Source organism: Prorops nasuta, unplaced genomic scaffold, assembly GCF_024137725.1.
Source record: "Prorops nasuta isolate Cenicafe-Biocafe unplaced genomic scaffold, Cenicafe_Pnas_1.2 PNAS00021, whole genome shotgun sequence".
NCBI classification, from domain to species: Eukaryota; Metazoa; Arthropoda; class Insecta; order Hymenoptera; family Bethylidae; genus Prorops; species Prorops nasuta.
This window is the reverse complement of record NW_027116818.1, coordinates 3,604,622-3,623,641: the sequence shown is the minus strand read 5'-3', so window position 1 is coordinate 3,623,641 and position 19,020 is coordinate 3,604,622. Positions and strand designations below refer to the sequence as shown.

The window sequence follows — 19,020 nt, the reverse complement described above, 5'->3', positions numbered from 1 at the left end:
AGCACACACGTGTGGACAATAACTGCTACTCAATGTCTCGGTTATTAAAGATATAACTTAAAAAATGAGCTTCTGGGGGGAAGCCAAGACTTCTGATGCTGATCAAGGTTTAGTCATCTAGTACTATGTACAATACAAATAGTTCCCAAGAGTTCTGAAGTGTGAAGCTTTCCAGCAATTTTTTAAACAATTAAATCTCGAGAAAATGACCGTTATAATACACACATCGCGTGAGTTGCGAGTGAAAAAATATCACTCACCTGCCATCCACTCAATTAAAGCGAAGCTTTACGAGGTTGAAGAAACTGTGTCGGGGAACCTCTTTGGATACTGAAGAGTTGGTGTGACGAGTGGAAAAATATTTGTCCCTCCTGAAACGAAGCATTGATTGATATGAAAGATTAAAGTTTTCGTTGTAGACTTGTGGTATTCATTGTCGGTGGCTTAAATTGGAATGCAATAAACGTCAGTATGGGAGTTGAGTTATGCTTGAAGTGTGAAAAAAGGTGAGTGTTAAAACAGGTAGGTGGGGTGAGAAGGAGGAGGAGAGGAAGCACGATTGGGGGCAGAGCCGGGGGCAATTCCATTTAAGGCACCCCGTGTTCTCCTTATTCCCCTGCGCTTGCATCTCACCGAATCTCGCAACGGTTAATCGCCAAACTCTTGAATCTTGACGCATCACGCGCCAATGAAACAAGCCCCACTCCTCTGCACCTACCATATTTTTCCTTTTAATAACCGCCAGCCAAAATCGTCGCATAATTATATAAAAACTCTCGTTTAACCATGAAATATTAAACCAAGTGAATTTCGTCACATAATCATGCGATGAACGGTGACTCAAGAATTTCAGTATACTGTAAAATATTCTAATTTAAGTGAAATTTAATTAAACATTTATATCGACTGCTTAAGCCTGTAAATTAAGCCAATGGGTATGAGAATTTTGATTTTATCTATACCCATGAATTAGAACCCAATCAGAGGTATCAGCAAATAATCGCTTAATACGGTTTAAAATAGTATAGATTATGTAATTTATATGCTGCAAATATACTAATACAAATAAAATTTAATTAAACATTTACATTAACTGCTTAAACCTATAAATTTAACCAATGGGATGGAGATTTTACTTGAAACAAAGTATAAAGAGAAAAAATGGTAAATATCGCAAATTTACGAGAGAGTTATGCGAGTAAGAATATACTGAGAGTGATAGGGGAAAGTTAATAGAAGCAAGTACGTGTCAGCTAATAACTATCGTAATTTTCGAAAAGTTACGAGAAGCAGTCGCGAAGACGTTGTAATTGGTATATAAAGTAGAAATTAAGGAGACACGAGAGTGAAATTTTTCTGTCGTTTCAATAAAGAGCATCAGCCTTATTTAGTTATCACCGCCTACTTTTATCAAGCAACGTACGCTTTCTTGTCTCCTCCGAATGGTTCTCGCACTTAAAATGCCTCTCCTTACCTAAAAACCTATAAAAAGCTTCCAATGTAGCTTTTAAAGCCAGCCACGATTTTCAATGGAAGATAATTGAAATTTTAAGACATTTTACCTCCTTGCTTGTTTTTACCAAACCACGAAATTTTTATTCCAGTGATGAGCTGCACTTTTTTGCTCTCGCCTAGTCCTTCTCACGTAATCTTCTAAAACTAATCCTGAAAACTCCGGATGCAGCGATCAATAGAAAGTACAAGTTAAAAACGCATAGACAATTTTTTTATTTTCATCAGGATGAAATGAATTTTATTTATGCAGTGTTTTTCTCAATCGTTTACATATATATATATATATATATATAGAATCGTACATTTTACAGTACATTTATGAACTTACTATACTATATTATTGATACATGTTTAATAAAATCCTGAAACGTTTACTCTCAACCTTTTTCAGTTTAATATTAACTTTCACCATTCACTAAAAATGCTACTTTTTTGTTCAAACAATCTCGTTCGCTAAGTTTAATATTATTTAATTAAACGGAAAATGGTATATATAAAACTGATGAGAACCACGAAATATCATATGCATCGTCGTTAGAGAGAAACCCTCTTTAAAGATAATTATCGTATACAGAAGCAGTAAATGACATTCAACGAAATGGCCAAGTACGTCGACTGTTTATAATTACGTCACTGACACAAATTCATACACTGACACTCTCCATATATAAATAAAGATTCTCGCCGATATCTTGTGCGGAGGATAATTAGCGGCGTTATCAAAGTATCGGTATTCCTGGAATGAAGACGTTGAAGTCAGGATCCCACACGACGATCGCCATTCTCAGTGCAATAAAAGTTTATTAATTAACCCAAGATAATAAACCTCCGTTTAATTCCCTTCGTCATTCGGCACAAAATCGGACGAAGGATTAATTTTTCTCATTGATCCCGATTAGATATTAATTTACTTTAGCGAATGAAAAATATTTCTGTACGATAAAGAATCTTTTTCGAAGGAATCGATCTAAAGTATTTAAAATTCTAGTATTTTACACTCGTTCTACCTTCTACTGTTTTAGCATCCACTCAGTTATCGTATTTCGGCTTCCTTCGGAGGGTCTTCCGTAAATAAATTCCTTAGCCTGCTTATTCCTCGCGATTACCATCTTTAACGACCTTTTTGGGAAGCATTCTGTCACTCCCGCCTTGACAAATTAGCAGTCACGCTATGTCAGAATTTCTCTTATCTGTACCTCGATACTTCTCGACTCGTGCAGCTTTTATAATCCTGCCTCTCTGACTGACGAGTGTACAAGTTCCGTAAAATTCATCCTATTTTATCGCGATTGCTTCCACACTAAAGTAATTAAAAATGTTCGACTATATTCCAAGATAAAAGTTATAAAATTCGTCCACAATTTTCATAAATAAATTATTCTCCTAATCTTGCTGGATTAAAAAAAATTTTGAATTCTGTATTCCATTCAGGAAATTAATCATTAATTTAAAAATATCTGCAAATAAAAAATAATAACGTTAGAAGTATGTTTTTGCGTTGCTATATATATAAAATTAAGAAATAATAGTTCTAAATAAAGAAGGATCGATAATAGTGCAGCAGTAAAAGAATGTGTCAATGAAGAACGTATAATCAACTGGAACGAACGAGATAAATATTATTCAAGAGTTTTATACATTTAAGCATATGTACGAATAGCTGTGATATATATAGCAGAGAGAATTTTTCATTCGTATTGCGAAGAAACGGGAGAACATCGATGGAATAAGACTTTTTTAGTCTCTGCTGTGATAAAAAAGAGTGCAGGCTGGTAAAATTGAATATAATTTAACAAAGATTAAAATCTTATTAACTTAAGTGCCCATAAATGCTAGTCTTCATTTCAACAAATTTTCTACATATAATAGCACATATCTACTAAAATATTCAATGAATAAACGGATGTTCCACAGATTAGACAGAGAAATGCTCGGTTAAAGTTGAAGATGTACGTTTATTATTTAGAAAAAACAGCTGAAATACCCGACAGCAGACAAATGGACGCCAGTTATAATTATATAAATTATCCTTCAATTCTCTTTCCCTGTTTACTTTCTCTTTCCAAACTTCTCATTTCAAAGTTGTATGTAGTAATTCAATCGTACCATAGCCAAGTTTACACGATTATATTCTCAGTGTACGGATTTGATATGATTTGGGGAACGTGAAAGTAATATAAATGAACGCTGATCTAATTTCAGGATATAGGAAGATGTCTGTTTAGTATGCGTCCAGTAAATGCGGCTTGGTCGACGCGAGTGTACTTGGCGTTTCAGGATAGCAAAGTAGGTCGATCACACGACGAATACGGACATAATGACACCCAACTGCATCAACGCTCATATCTTCCCCAGATTTTCCATTACTGCTCACTTTAAATGTCCCTGCCAACGTTATCTCCAAAGACTTTAATTAAAACCTTAATTGCTATTTTACCAAGCTTTATAATCCATTAAGGAAAAAGGGGGAAAAAATACCCAAGTGTCCGACAAACAAAACTTTCCCTACTGCAGGCTTCTAGAGCTTCGGTCACTCGTGACAAAAACATCCAATTTGCTGATAAACTGCAAAATGGAAAACTTGGAAAAAATGAGTGTAAAGCATTTTATGGCAATTATTTAAATTTCTTTTGGAACCTCCAACATATTATTTGTAATTATCGTTTATTAAGTCTTATATATATATATATACGTATAATACTATAAATACGCGTACTGAATTCTTGAAAAAAATTAAGTATAGTAAAGGGTTTGTCTGGTTTTCGGTAGAGATTATCTCACGAGTGTGCTGTACTGTATTATGATCAATGTTGGATCGGGACAAAAACCGGTTTAGCCGTTGGATCCTTAAGGTCAAGGGTGTAGCGATACTCGTTTAACGTTTTGCCATTGGGTTCGTACACCTTCTCGTAATGATCGAGAATATGCCCTTGAACTTTTTCCTGCGTAGCACGATAAAAGGGCTTTCCATCCTCGGTCACACCGGAAGTGATGACCGTCTGCAAGCCACTGTTCCTCATGATAACCGAGGAACCATCCCCGATCGATATTGAATTTGCAGTTCCATTTCCTAGAAAAAAAAAACACACACACACACAAAGAAAATAAACGTTCGATTTTCAATGATTGGAGATAGGTGCGAGGATATTAGGTGAGTGGCATTTAAAATAGTTGTATTACGCGAGTTTGCACTAGCATCAATGTTGCCTTGAAAGAGGAAGGATGCAGAATCGAGATATCTCGGTCGATAGTGAAAGGATCGAGCGACTCGATCGTCGGAGATGCAATTTTGGATAATAAAGGATAAGACGAGGCGTGGATATCGAGTATTATGCAAATCCGCTACCCTCTACCTTATGCTAACTGAGGGTTTTGCTACTCTCCTGAAAAATAGCTCTACTCTGACGTTAACTCTTCTGCATTCATATATATCGAAGCTTCCTCTGCTATATATAATTATACGATACAAGATATTATCTAGAAAGAAGTTTAGTCTCGCGACTAGACCACGATGCACATACCAATTGGATATTTTTTGTCATTTTGCAGTAAGAAAAAAAGGATTTTCTACACAGCCAATAAAGAAAGGTTTCTTTTTACAATTTCTTTTTTTTCAATTGCACAGAAAAAGAGTATCAAAGTCTTCTACTCACCAGCTGCCTCTACAGCGTTTTTCGCAAGTTTATTGGCTTCTGCCACTTGCTGCTTCACGTTTTCGCCAATCCCTCGAGTCAGTTTATCAACGTCTTCCTGAATTTCTTTCGTCATCTTTTGGATATTTTGAAACAATCCACCAAGCCAATTCTCAGGAAACATATAGTCGGCACCGGATATGCTAAATATAAAATATGAAAGACTTATGTAATACTGTGCAGTTTATTGTACGGAAAACAATATGAGCAGCCTCTATATATATATATATAGATAAAAGAATAAAGACCAACAAGCCTTTTGTATTTAGATTTTTGCTCTCGTATATGCGGGTATTCTATATTTTCCTGGTGCGTTAATCTGCCAGCCACGATTGAATGAAAGAAGGAAATATATGAGAAGCGAAAAGTTAAAAATGATTTATTAATTGCCCGATAGAATAACGGACTTGCGATTATTAAACGTCTGGCTATTGATAACAATCGAGATACATAGGTGGGGAAGCTTAAGCGTTGCACGAGGAGAAAACTGTCGGAGAGAAACACTATCGTGCTGCTGTATTTTCAATTTTTATAATGCAGGAATTATCTGTACGACACTGATATAGAGTGAAATCGTCGAGTCGGCGAGCAATTCATTCACCATAAACATGTAAGCACATATATACAGGGTGAAGCACTTAAAACGCCCCAGAAGACAGGCATACACGCAAGAGTATCTTATCGCGTTAACTGTGAGAAACGTCAATTTTTTGAAGCAGTTTTCTATTTGCATTCAAAGAAGTCTTACGTAAAAAACAATTTATATATCTTAAAGTTACACAGATAAATGACTTTTTACAGTCCTCCTCTGCGGTGGAATAAATTACTTACCTTATATATATAGTATATACAGTCGTGTTAAAAACAGAAGTCGCATCTGGAATTTTAAACATTTCCATTTTTTGTACTTATATCTTTATCATTACTCAAACTATATACTCGTGAAATTCCGATGCTGCATCTGATCTTTATCGGTAATTTTATATCAAATTCAATATTTTTTAATCATTCGTGGACATGTATTTGAGTATGTATTTCGAAATACCATATATGTCACTTGCGACTCATATTCTTAACACAGCAGTATAAACGATAAGAAGAACTCTTTCAGCGTGACAAATTAAACAGTGTCTTACCCAATCACCATTAGGGCAAGCAGCAGAAAAATCTTCATGTTTGTGCGTAGAAAAACAAATTATTCAATAAATCTATAAGAATAAATTTTAAGGATTGATGTCTGTTGACCTTTGCATCGATTACTGGAGCACTGATGACGAATTATCACTTGCGGGAATTACTGTACACAGTATCGGTATTATAATTTTGTGGAATGAATCGTGTTGCAGCGTGCGGCGAGAAACATTACGCGAAACACATGCTTGCACACCGAGCCGGTCCCCTTTATATACACATTCACATTCGCATTCACGTTCGGTATTATCAGCGTCAGTAAAACAGCCTATACTATATATATTGACGGGTATCTATAATACGCCGTGTATTAACGATTCAACGCGAAATCTTTCTAATTGATAAATTTGCGACTTTAATTAAATGGATTTTAATAAATAATTATTAAACATTGACGTTTCTGTCGATGAATTAACACTAGATATTTGTTTTATGAATTTTTCAAATGATTTGGAACTGTCAGATTAAGTCAATCCTATTTTTATACAGGGTGTAATAAAAAAATTTCTTTTAATTTTCTATAATTAAGTCAACGTGTTCTGGAAAACTGTTCAATCGTTTATTTAGACTTCTCTATGTTTAGAATCTCCATTAATTTCTTCTCACATACAATAGACGAATATAACAATTATTATTAATAAACTGCACACAACTACGTACAAGACGTGTATAATAAAATAATTGAGCGGCAGCTTGTGATTAGCGATAGTAATTGCAGGAATACTGGGGGGAAAGATGGCAAAAAAAAATTGGGTCAAATTTGTTGTCCTATTAGGATTTTCCAGAATAATCGTCGAAGGGCTGGAGAGAATGGTGGAGAGTGGGGCAGAAAGGTTAACGCGCACAGTTATAGACGACTGTATCCGTGTGCGTTTATGGGTTTGTTCGTTTCTCGTTAATCCTGGTGATAATTAAACATTATTGCGTGTATTATTAATTAAGGAAGAAATTGCAGACGAAATGCGACGAACGAGAGAAATTGTCGTCGGCTGATGATAATCATTAGAGCAATAAGCGTAACGGCCGTTATTTGCCCCGCGCGACTCTTCGTCCTTTTGCTCATTTTCTCCACCTCGACATTTCACTCGAAACCTTTATTTTTTTGTTCCACAAGAAAAAACAATATTACTAGCGTATAAACTTTTCTTTTCAAAGAACCAACTTTATTATACAAAAGCAGGGAGAGATTCTGATGAAAAACAATTGCACAAATAAGGTGCTCTAATTAGAACCGGAACAATGGGTTTGGTTAAGAAACAGGGACGATGGATCAGATTTAATAGGAAAGTCTTGAATTACGTAACGTAAGATATAAAATTTATTTATAAACTATTACAAATTTGTAGTGCTATAAATAATCTACTAAATTGTATACTCTTATATATGCATACGAGAGTTAAATGACAATCGAGAATCTGTTTTGTCATTCGATTCAAGTGTATGCGTGTGTGTGTCGTGTCGAAAGAAAGCAATTCGAGAAACGGTTCGATTGACTTTAAGTCTGATTTGATATACGAGCTACGTCATATTTCTCAATGGGAGAAGGTAAGTTTTCGTGACGCGACGCCAAACGCTTCGGGAGCACATGAATCATACTCCGCACTAACACAATTTTTATTGATCTTAGTGTGAGTATTGTATGCGATATTTACAAGGTAAAAGGACCCAGCACTCGTGTACAATCTTTATTACACTCTTGTTAACTGCAGTTATTATGAACAAATGGACTTGAATCGCAGCTTTAATCAACTTAAATTGTTGTATCAAATTTCCAGAGTTTATTTCATCTGATTTGATATGTTTATTTATTCCATATAACAGTACATCACATTATGTAGCACGATTTTTTTCCTGACAACTTGAATAACGATCTCTTTTGGAAAATGCTTTGAGAGTTTCAGATAAGGTTATTGCTAAATAGATTTAATTCTAAATTGTTATATTAAATTTCCAGAATTTAATTCCTTTGGTTCGATGAATCTGTTTATTGCATAACTACGTTAAATTATATTACATGATATTTTCTGATAATTCTAGCAAAGGATCTTTCTTGGAAAATGTTTTGAGAGTTTCAGGGAAGGTTCGTAGCAAATAGATTTAATTCTAGGATCACGCATACTTTCTTTGAGTCCTGTTAAAGCTCTCAAGCGATTTCAATCATGCAGTAAAGTCTGCGACGACCCTTGCTAACGAGCCCACGTGTCACGAAGCCGATTAGGCTTAAGAGGATCTGGAGAAAAAGGGGAGAAAAAAATTGCAACGATTTATTTCGAACGTCCTGAAGGTATGTCGCTTCTCACGTGTCCCTTTTCAAATCCGACAAAACAAGCTTGCCATTAACCAACCAACCAAACAAATAAAACGGAAACCTTTTCTTCATCGCTTATCTTCGTTCAGGAAATTTCTTCAGAATTTCCGCCAACAGTGAGCTTATCGCCGAAAATCCAATGTAGTAACGATAATAAAACAATAAAATGAAAAAATAACATACTTCACAAAAAATTACTCTACTTTTCCTCATGGTTTATCTCGGTCGTGGAATTTCCTTCGGAATTTCCGGAAACATCAAGTTTATCAACGAAAATCCTCCGCAGCAACAATAATAAAACAATAGAGTAAAAAAAAACAAATATTCTAAGAAAGCTTTTGCAACCCATTAACAATTATTTCTTACGATAATAAACTAAATTTAACGAACAACTTTTAATAGGATGCAAAAATTTTCTGAATGTATACTTTAAAGAAAAAAACCCTATGCTTTTCCTCGTGCTTTATCTCTATTCGGAAAATTTCTTCCGAGCTTCCGCCAACAGTGAGCTTATCAACAAAAAGTCCTATGCATCAACAATCACGAAACACAATGAAATATAGACATAAAATACTTGATAAAAAAATACTGAAAAGGGGATAAGTGGAATAAATGCTTTTATACATAATACACTCACCATTAACCCTATTTTTTCCTTCTTTCTTTTTAATTCCTCATTTCCACGACTCCTTGAGTCAAGTTACGATAGCGTGACCTTTAGAAAGAAGCTCATCATGCCGTAACGCGTCATTGAATTTTTGTATCTTTCGCTCATTGTACTCAGCGTGTTAACAATTCCGTAGATAATGATCTTGAAGCTATATACAGCACCTGACTAGTCCATTATAGTCTCTTCAACGCTGTATAATGCACGCAATAATGATTTAACGTTATCTTAATCAGACTCATGACATAATCTCACAGATTAATATCCATTTGACTAATAGATTTTCTTCCTGCATTTTTTCAACTTTCCCATATAATCACAATAAAATTACCCACTGGTCAGGATCTCCGTTTAGGTCATCCGGAGAGTTTCGCCGAAGATTTTAACCGGAGGTAGAAGAAAAATTCTATGCATGACTATATAAATATTCCTTTTTCTGTGGAGGCCCCAAGCTATATAAATACAGCGTTCCCCATAATTATTTCTCGTACCTTTGAATTTTTATCCCTACAGCCCATTGGGCCCTCCGGCAGATTTTACCCGGTTCATCTCGCGTCGCTGTTTAATAGATTCCAGGTCGACTTTCAATCTCTCCTTCGTACTTTGATATAAGAGCACGCATATGCATATAGCAGTCGGAGAGATCTCTGCTCCTCCTTATCGAACGCCGTTAATTCCACATTCGAGTTCTCGATTGTTCGCGAATAACAGGCTGCTCCTGCAATTGGCAGACTAGCGGGAGTCTTCTGCTTTGCGATAAAAGGTCACGGGGTCAACTAATGATCTTCCAACATTTATTATACGTGCCAACCGATAATTGTTGCTACTTCGCGAACGACCCGGAGCAAGTCAATAATTAACAGGGCGTTAAAAGGTTCCTATGTTCGAAAGGGTGAAAGCGAGCCACGCATATATGCTGGTAGTTGTAACGAAATTTCCTCAAAGTTCGGTGGTGAAAGCGTTCTTCTCGCAAAATCGAACGTTTGATACGTCGCGTTTTTTTGTTTTTTTAGACTCTTAACGATCTGTGAGAGTCTGAGATGATAATAATAATACTAATAATAATTAACCGCGAAGGGATTCTATTTTTTTTAGGTGGAAAAGTTTCTACGGAGGGGGACAGCCTTGTACTTTGGAAAACTTTTGTTTAATTAGCTTGTTTTTGTAACTTCAGAAAATTATTTATTAACAATTTTTAAGTTTGTTTAAATAGAAGATTTTTTTCATTTAAGAAAAATTAATAATTGTTCCAAGGTACAAGGCTCTTCTCTATACAGACAAACGTAATAAATCGGTGATTCCGGGAAAAATCGTGCGATAATCGAGGTAAATAAACTGAGAGAAGATTGAAGGGTTTTCGAGTAACCGTATACAGCGAAACTGTACAATTTTGATGAAGAATCCTGCAAGTACCTGTCTCGTTTTACTTGACAGGTAAGGTTTTGTGACTGAAGGTAAACTGTAAGGTTGAAGGGAGAGGAGGAACAGGGAGACAGAGAGAGAGTGAGAAAAAGAAAGAAAAAAAGAATATAATACACTGAAAAAAATTCTTAAAACATTTTTCAGTCGATGAACAAAAATTCGTTACAAGAATGAACGAAAATTAATTGTTGCAGTGGAAAATTGTTCATTTTTGACCATTTTTCTTGTAGTGCAGACAGAGAAAGAGAGAGACGACCTGGAAGGTCGAGCTTGGATGCTGTTGACCCAAGGGAGCAGGAACAGGTTTTCGATTGGGATTACACAGCACGAAACCGTACGTTCTACTACGTTAACACCGCAGGGATACGCAGTCTCTATCCTCCCAGCGAGACTCTTACGCACAACTCCACTCTAACGTATACTATAGTAATAGTAATCTACTGAAACCAGCTCGACCTTGAACCTTCCCCTTGAATCTCTGCCACCTCTTTGACGTATTCACCTTTCGCAGGTAAAACTGCAGGTAGTTTGCTTCTGATTCCTATATGTATCCAAAACGCAGCACTCGACAAGAATTTACTTACATTTCCGTAATACAAAATTTTAAATTTGATACTTTATATATCACATATATATAAAAGTGATCAATGGACCTTTAAAGTATATTTTTGAGAATAAGGAGGTGTCAACGGCTGATGGACGGGAAAAAAGATTTGGCGGAAGTGCGAATTTGATAAATTATTTATGAATTTTGAGTACATACGGTGGTTTCTTTATTATGTTCCGAGAGAGTCCCTCTTGTCCATTTTGATATAATCAACACTGGGACTTTGAAACAGGTAGCTTCAAAAATGATCCTAGCTAGCTCTTAAATGCGTATATAATAATCGTGTATCCCTGTTATATTATACGACGAGGAGAGACTTCTGGGAATTATTTTGAAGAAATAAAAAATTGAGAGAGAGAGAGAGAGAGAGAGAGAGAAGAGAGTTAAAAAAACAGAAGAAGATCGACCTTGAAGAACTGGTCCTTCCAGGATGAAAGACAGTTCCTGACGGATGACAGGCGCAGAGTTGCTTTTGTTATAGATATCTCTGTGCTAGGAGCAACTTACACACATACACACACACACACACACACACACAACACACAGTTTCAGTGGAAAGATATTAAGCAACCAGCAGAAGTTTCAGGAACCGATCGAACAATCGACTGTGCCTGATTGACTGATTTCCTCTACAATGGATGCAACCTGCTGTGCTCATTGTTTTTGTGGAGAATCGGGACCGGAGCCACTTCAGGATTCCGGTCAATTAAGGCTCTGTTTAAGCTGGCCAACCGTGACTCTTGATGGAACGATAGTCGTTAAGGATTTACAAAGTGAGATTTAAAGGTGAGATAGACCATCTTACCAATCGCGAGAGGCTAAAGTATTTTTCCCTCCCAATTATTAAAGCTGTACGTGGAATTTAGTGAATTACTTAATCCATAGTGTATATATACACGCTATATATATATAGCTAACACGTTGTAAAAGCTGCATCGCGTTAACGGTAAAGTTGAAACTAGTCTGCGGCCAGTGACTTTTACGGCTCGTCAAACAATTAAAGCGCGCGAGGCTGCGTGAGTAAAGGTTGACCTATCGTCGAGTTTGCTCCTCGCGCGGGCAAAACCTTATAAGGCGAAGCGCGAGAAAAGAATCGGACCGTGACCGAGTTTGCAGCTTTGAAAATTCCTCCTGTCACCCAACCGAATGATGTTCCTCGGGAGGAACCTGAAATTGCTGGAAAACTCACTCGTGCACAAGTCCAGAGGTTTCTCATTGTATCATTTAGACGAGAATTAATGAACTTTGCTCTTCTGGAGCTGCGGTTAATTTTTTATGACAAATAAAAGGTAGATGCTTGTAATTTTTCCTCCGAGAGAGTACGAGAGTCAAATAGCGTTAAATTTTACGAAGACCGAGCTGCTACAGTAGAATCGTCCACTGGAGTCGGCCAATTAATTATTTAAAAAACAGAGTAATCGAGGTCTCGCTATGTTCACGATCAATATCGTTCTATTCGTGAAATTCTATATCGATTGATCGCAAGTTTATCTCGCGTGCTGTGAAATAATAGCCTGGCCCCGTTGCTTCGACAATCGTCAAAGTCTGCCGTGACTCTCTTTATAGGTGGAGAGGTCAATTCTGAGTATTTATCTGGAATTGATGGAGCATCGGTTGATACTACGCACACGTGTGTTAGGCATGCAACGATTTTCAGTATTTAGTTTGTACAGTTTCGTTTTATGCTCGAGATATACAGGCAGTGTTGTCGGTGAGTATGCAATATCATTCATTTTACATGGAAAACCGTGTTTTCTGCCCAAACAGTCCTCGTGGAGTAAAGATAATTTTAGAAATATCATTAGGTTCCTACTTGTTATGCTTCTTACACATTTGATAAGACAGCTGGAACTTCGAAGAATGATTCATTCTGTTTGCTCGAGTATAGTCTTCTCTCTTTTTTTAATTGAGTGTATAATTTATAGTTTTTAAAGCGTTTTGTTTTATCGAAGAGACTCGGTTAGATTTTCGAGAGACTTATTTAATTTTCCTCTAGCGGAAGTCGACTTTTAAATTATCTTTTAAAGGAAAGAAAATGCTTTGGAAGGCTTCAGCTATTATTCGTTTATTTTCTGATAATTTAAATTTAAAGTAGAATTGCATATTTTTGTTGCGTTATTGTTGTCAATTTCATACGTTTGACAGCGGAGAAAGTGTACAAGTGGTTTTTAAATTTAGAGCGTCAGCGCTTTCGCGAACTGATGTGGTGCGACATCTAGCGGCGACCGCGGTAAGCTTCGTGTCGACCTTCCCGCAGTTTCCCGCCAGTTCCCGCCTTTTCAGTCGTAGCAAAGACAGCTCGCAGCAATGGCGGCTGACTGGCGTCTGGACGTGGGACTGAGTGAGAAAGAACGATAGGGGAGACTAGGAGAGACGAGACCCTCCATCCACACATTCACTCTCTTACTTCTCGTTCTCACTTCTCTGAGAGGCAAGGCAGTCAAGTCAAGGCAGTGCTCTCGCGATACTCAGAGCGCGTGGACTGTGGGCTTTCGGTGTTTTCTTGCTTGTGCTCTGTCTGTTTGGTTACCTTACGACCGCCAGACTTGATTTAACTCATGCGCCCTGATGCTCTTGCCCATGCAGAAAGCAACTGGTATTCCTTCGCTACTATATGATTAAAAAAATCTGCGAGTGATATACCAGAGTTTCCACATCACGGGATATCGTCCCCGATCGAAAATTTATATTTTTGTTCACAGACCTTCAAGACGCCGACATACAGTGGATGTATTGGCCCTTGTGTGATTTTAACGAGCTTGCTACGACAGTGTTTGAAAGAAAAATTAGCTAGTGAACTTTGTCAATTACCATGGAATAGTGAATATTGAGATATGAGGCCGCTGGATTTTTAATCGCTCACTCTTTTCTTCTACCGGTAAGTCTAACCACTGAACTTTTCAATCATTTCTCCAATTTGTAGAGCCTGTCACGTTTTAATTACCGTATAAGTCGGTAAATGGTATTTAAAAACATCTCGCGCGCGCATTGTTATCAAAAGAATACGAATTTTTCGAAAATAATTTTTATTAAAAATTCTCTGTACTACATATGTATATGGTTAAAGTGATGATACACCGATTTTTCTAGGAGTAAGTGTGTTAAAAAATAAATATTTTCAAGACGAAGGTCTCGGTATACGGAGAGACTGATTCGCTGGAATTAATTTGTTTACACCGAACCGTTTGGTTTCGTGCGGTGCACGGAGATTTGACGAGGTTAGATTGCGCTCGTAGAAACTGAAAACCGGCAGTATCAGAAACGAGCGCTGGACATTGAATGATCCATAAGTCGTTTTATTTTTATGCCTTCGCATTAAGGTCCCTATTCATATCTTGCTTCAAACATAGTGGCCGCTTTTCAAGCGTTACAAATAAATCACGTAACACCGGCAGAGGTCATACTCCTAAAGACACATTGGGATCCTCGAGAGTTCCATTTAATAAGCACGATTTATCAACGATACCGTTAAGAGGGCGTGGTGATTAGGGTTATACCAAGGACAATCCTATAAGGTTTCACCAACGCGAATAACGATGTATATCCATTTTGCTGACAAATACCGACGAGTCAAGACTGAATCACTCGATGATTTGTTTTCAATCGTTCTGTGATTTGATTCAAGAACAATGGCGTACTTCTGTTAATCGAGTCCAGCGTCTGCGTATCAGCAATGTGAAAACTTCTCGTTCGACGGATCGTGTGGCTGGTGGAAAAATTTATGCACTAGTGCGGAACGACTGCATCGGGCCCAACGTGTGTCGTCGTAGGGCATGAATTATTTATCGGGCCCCCGTGTGTTCCTCTGCCGTTTCGTTTCTACCTCTTTGGACTTTGCCATGGCGAATGGTAAAAAAAGCATCAACAGAGCAGCACGGCAGTGAAACAGAGGGGGAAGAATTGTGCCGAGGGAGGTTGGCGTGGGCTTCTCTTGCTCTCGGACGACCTTAGCTTCTCTTTGACGCCATAATACCTCGGCGCAGCGTTGAATAACAATAACAAACGACGTGTATAGCGTTAATTGGTATACTACTAGGAATTGTCGCTTTATGCGACTACGAATGGGGCGATAGTTTACACCGAGCTGCCGAGTCGTAAGCTTTCATACTTGTCAGACCACAACGCAAGTTTACGCTCTTGTTCTCTTTACATAATGTATATTGTAATATACGTCTATGGCGGAGGAGTGTTGTACGTGTGCTAATACGGACTGGAATGCCTTGTATCCACTGGTAATTGCGATATAGACGTCACGATCCCTGCTTTTTCCGTCGGGATTGATTTGAACGAAATTACTGGCCGATTGTTTTATCGCCCGGTGCGCAAATACATCGAGATCCGAGCACCTAACGCAATAAATACGATAAGCGATCGGCCTCTCTTACCTAACTAACAATATCGTGCAAAACGCGCCTCGGTCTTTCTCGGCGCCATTAGTCGATCGATCCCGGTTTCTTAGCGAAATCAACTCACTCTGTCACTTCTCTCCTCGCACAATAGAGTTCTTTCCGATCTATCGACACTGCTGCGCGCAGGCAAGAAATATAAAATTCAGTTATTACTATATAGTGGAATGAAAGGACTTCTTCGTGTGCCTTCTAAATATTAATGATGCAGTTTTTACAGCTACGCCTTCGGAGTATTGCCTTTGTATTAATTTTTTGTCTCACGTTCGTCGTAAAGGCGTCACAATTACGGCTCTCTTATTTCGCCGGAGTGGCTAAAAGGTGGTGTTTGGTTTCTTGAAATCTCGACCGGCCGAGTACCACGTCTACTACTATGACAACAATTACGTAAAAGTTTTTATCTGCCGGCCGTAGATTAGACGGACGCTCTCAACGGCAAAGACGAATCAGCTTTGCGAGCAGAGAGAGCTTGGATGAAGAAAACGGTTCATCATTCTATTTATTCAAGCACTGCCTCTGAATTCCATCAGCGCAATATCTCGTATTTATTTAATAATCTCTATTTACATCGTAGTTGACTGAAAAATCCCTTTATCGACTCGCTGCAGTTTCGCTTGACTCGTCTCATGAAAAATCACGAAAGAAGAGTCGTACGATGGTGTTAATAGCATTGGATAAGAGGTAAGAAATATTAAACGGTGCTTAAATGGAAGATTGGCCGTCGAAATTGTCCTTTTTGCTGCGAGTCGGATGTGCGAGGGTTCTGCCAGTGCTTCTTTCGTCGTTTTTGTCGACGACGCCAATGCAAGCAGAGTCGCCGGGCCATCCTGCAATATGAGATATCCAGACCTGCTTTTGTTGCGGGCCCAAGGCGGGGAGGAAAGGGACTTGAAAATGAGGACCCCTGTAGGGCCAGTCATTGTGGATAACCTGAAATTTCTAAAACACTATTTTGCCTGTCTACTGCTCCATTCGTGGAGTAACTCTGCGTGGTTCCAGCAACATCTTCTCGTAGAAACCCTCTACAACTGCCAATAACCGGATGTACTCTATGCATGTAATGTGCCAAGATATCCATGGGCCTTTTTATACGGAAAGAAACGTTCAACTTCCAGCGGGGCCATTTACCTTAAACACTATATATATATATATATATATATATACCAACAATCTCGGATCCTCTCGAATTCTACACGCAAACTTCTCGCTCTTCCACTACCACCACACCAAATCTTTTAATCCTTTCTCTTAGCTAACAGAGATAACGCGTTGAAGAGAGTAAGCGCGTTGCGTTCGGTTTGTAAACAAAACTGAGTTCTGTTATTATTATCGAGATTCGTACGAAGAAAGAATCGCAATGTTGAGTTTCTTGTCGCCTCTTTCAAGGAAGTCAAATAGGGGAGGAGGGGTGTGCACGCGTGTGGTCCTCGAAGGCGACGAAAATGAAGATTTACCTGACTGAATCCTCAGTGGCATTGCGCGCTAATCCCTGTAAAAATGAACGGACCACGAAATTCTCCGCCGAAAGCGGAGAGTCCCCATCGAGAGGACGACGACTACCGTAATTTTCGCTAGAATTTCACCGCGCGAATGCTCGCACGAATCTATTATAGGATTTTCGAGCGTGAAGTGTGAACCAGCTCCAGAGATATTTATGCGAATGGATATATACTCGTTGTTCGGTCACGCCTCTTCCAAAAAAAATCCTCGTAAATCGTTCCTTCGGTCACGTACGGCTCAAGTTCTTGCCAATCGTTAGAAACAATGTGGACTCGGACTATTTGTCAAGGATTTCACGAGAATTCACGCAAATGCACGATTCAACCACGCATATAAATCCACCGGGTCCAAGCAAGCTTCGAAAAAACTTTGTTATTGGACACAGCGGAATTTCTCTTGACAGAAAAAACGTAAACAAAGAAACCTTCCATCGTACTCTGATTTTTCCAGAAACAAATTTCTTGTTTCTGTACCAAACACAGATTTTTTTCCAACTGCCTCGTTTTTCATTCTTTAGACACGAGCTCTCGACATTTTTACTACCATTTTACGGACGGCTTTTTTTACGAGAAATGTTTATAAAGCTCTCTAATTTCAGAGAAGCAACACAGCTGAGACTTTAAGTATTATACACTGTTCCCATTGAACAGGGAGGACTGATAAGGCTTTTTTAAGGCCACAGACTTCGATGAAATACTTCCTGGACAAGAGTTTTGCATTAATACAGTAATCCGATTTGAATCGTGCGAGAATAAATCTTCATTTGTCATTGGTGGATTAAGAATGATTCGAATTACTCTTCGATTATCGAGGAGATTACTCGCTGCAGGATATGAGTGGATTGGGGAGGATGAGGAAAAATGGCGGGAATCTTTGCTTCTTTGTCGGTGTGGATCGAGGATATTTTTGTTATCTGCGGCCGAGGATTTTCTGTCTTATCGTTGCTTCGCGGTGTAGGATCGGTAGTGAGGTAAGTATATATATATATATATATATATACATGTTTAGTGCTTATATAGCAGGGCCTGTGTGGCTGGATGACGTCTCGATTGGTTGGCACGTCGAGCGAGGGCAGAAACCAGTTCTACTCGGCAGTTTCTTCCTCACCTACGCTCTCTCTCTCTCTCTCTCTCCTCTCCCTTGGAGCCACCAAACGAACCCACACTTGCATCCATACAATACGAAACGTACTCGCATGTGTGGCGCTTTAAATTTTCCAAGGTCGATGCCTAACGAAGAACGACACGAGCCAACAAAAGGATAGAAAACTAGAAAGGCTTACACGCTCGATCTTTCGACCAAAATTCATCTAGCTGTCTCACACATGCTATCCATCTGTACATCTTTCTTCAGTAATACTTTTGCAATAACTCTGCTTTTCCTTCCCCTTTTTCCGGCAAAAATACAGAGTCCCCCGTGCTGGCTCACTTCCACGTTCCAAAAATAGCCACTGAGAAAAACACGAGTGATCGGGACAAAGGAAAAAAAGATAGAGAAAGAAGGATTTTTTTATTGTTTATCGCCCATCGATATATGTATAATCCTGAAAGAGAGAGAGAGAGAGAGAAGAATTAAAAGTGAAAATGGACCAAAAGTCCTCCTCCCACCATGGCAACAACGTCTGGATCGGAAATCGAGTTTAACGAGATCGGATAATAATTCGGAGCAGTGGCCGCGAGAGATTCGAGAAATGCATTCTCGTTAATTAGAGG

General features: G+C 38.3%; 2 protein-coding genes across 4 annotated transcripts in view; one reads left to right on the top strand and one right to left on the bottom strand.

Moving 5' to 3' along the window:
- Positions 1-4,181: 4,181 nt before the first annotated feature.
- LOC136780992 (uncharacterized) lies at positions 4,182-9,462 on the bottom strand. Of its 2 annotated transcripts, none has more exons than XM_066739628.1 (3): positions 9,344-9,462; positions 5,169-5,350; positions 4,182-4,585 (listed from the first exon to the last, which is right to left on the bottom strand). In XM_066739628.1, the coding sequence occupies exons 2-3, from the start codon at positions 5,329-5,331 to the stop codon at positions 4,320-4,322; spliced, it is 429 nt and encodes a 142-aa protein (XP_066595725.1). In that variant the 5' UTR covers positions 5,332-5,350; positions 9,344-9,462; the 3' UTR covers positions 4,182-4,319. The 2 variants fall into 2 exon arrangements, with proteins under 2 accessions (XP_066595725.1, XP_066595724.1); XM_066739627.1 differs by lacking the exon at positions 9,344-9,462 and adding an exon at positions 6,344-6,566.
- A 4,283-nt stretch (positions 9,463-13,745) lies between these two features.
- Positions 13,746-19,020, top strand: part of Sema5c (Semaphorin 5c) — a 68,610-nt gene continuing 63,335 nt past the window's right edge. For both annotated transcript variants that reach the window (XM_066739937.1, XM_066739936.1), the window contains exon 1: positions 13,746-14,280. The gene's annotated coding sequence lies outside the window, so the exon portion shown is untranslated. The remainder of the gene's footprint in view (positions 14,281-19,020) is intronic.

Excerpts from the sequence above, each read along its gene's own strand:
- LOC136780992 (XM_066739627.1), bottom strand. The coding sequence starts at position 6,381 with ATGAAGATTTTTCTGCTGCTTGCCCTAATGGTGATTGG. Across the intron at positions 5,351-6,343 it reads CTTGCCCTAATGGTGATTGG|CATATCCGGTGCCGACTATA; the intron begins GTAAGACACTGT and ends TTTTATATTTAG. Across the intron at positions 4,586-5,168 it reads AAACGCTGTAGAGGCAGCTG|GAAATGGAACTGCAAATTCA; the intron begins GTGAGTAGAAGA and ends TTTTTTTTCTAG.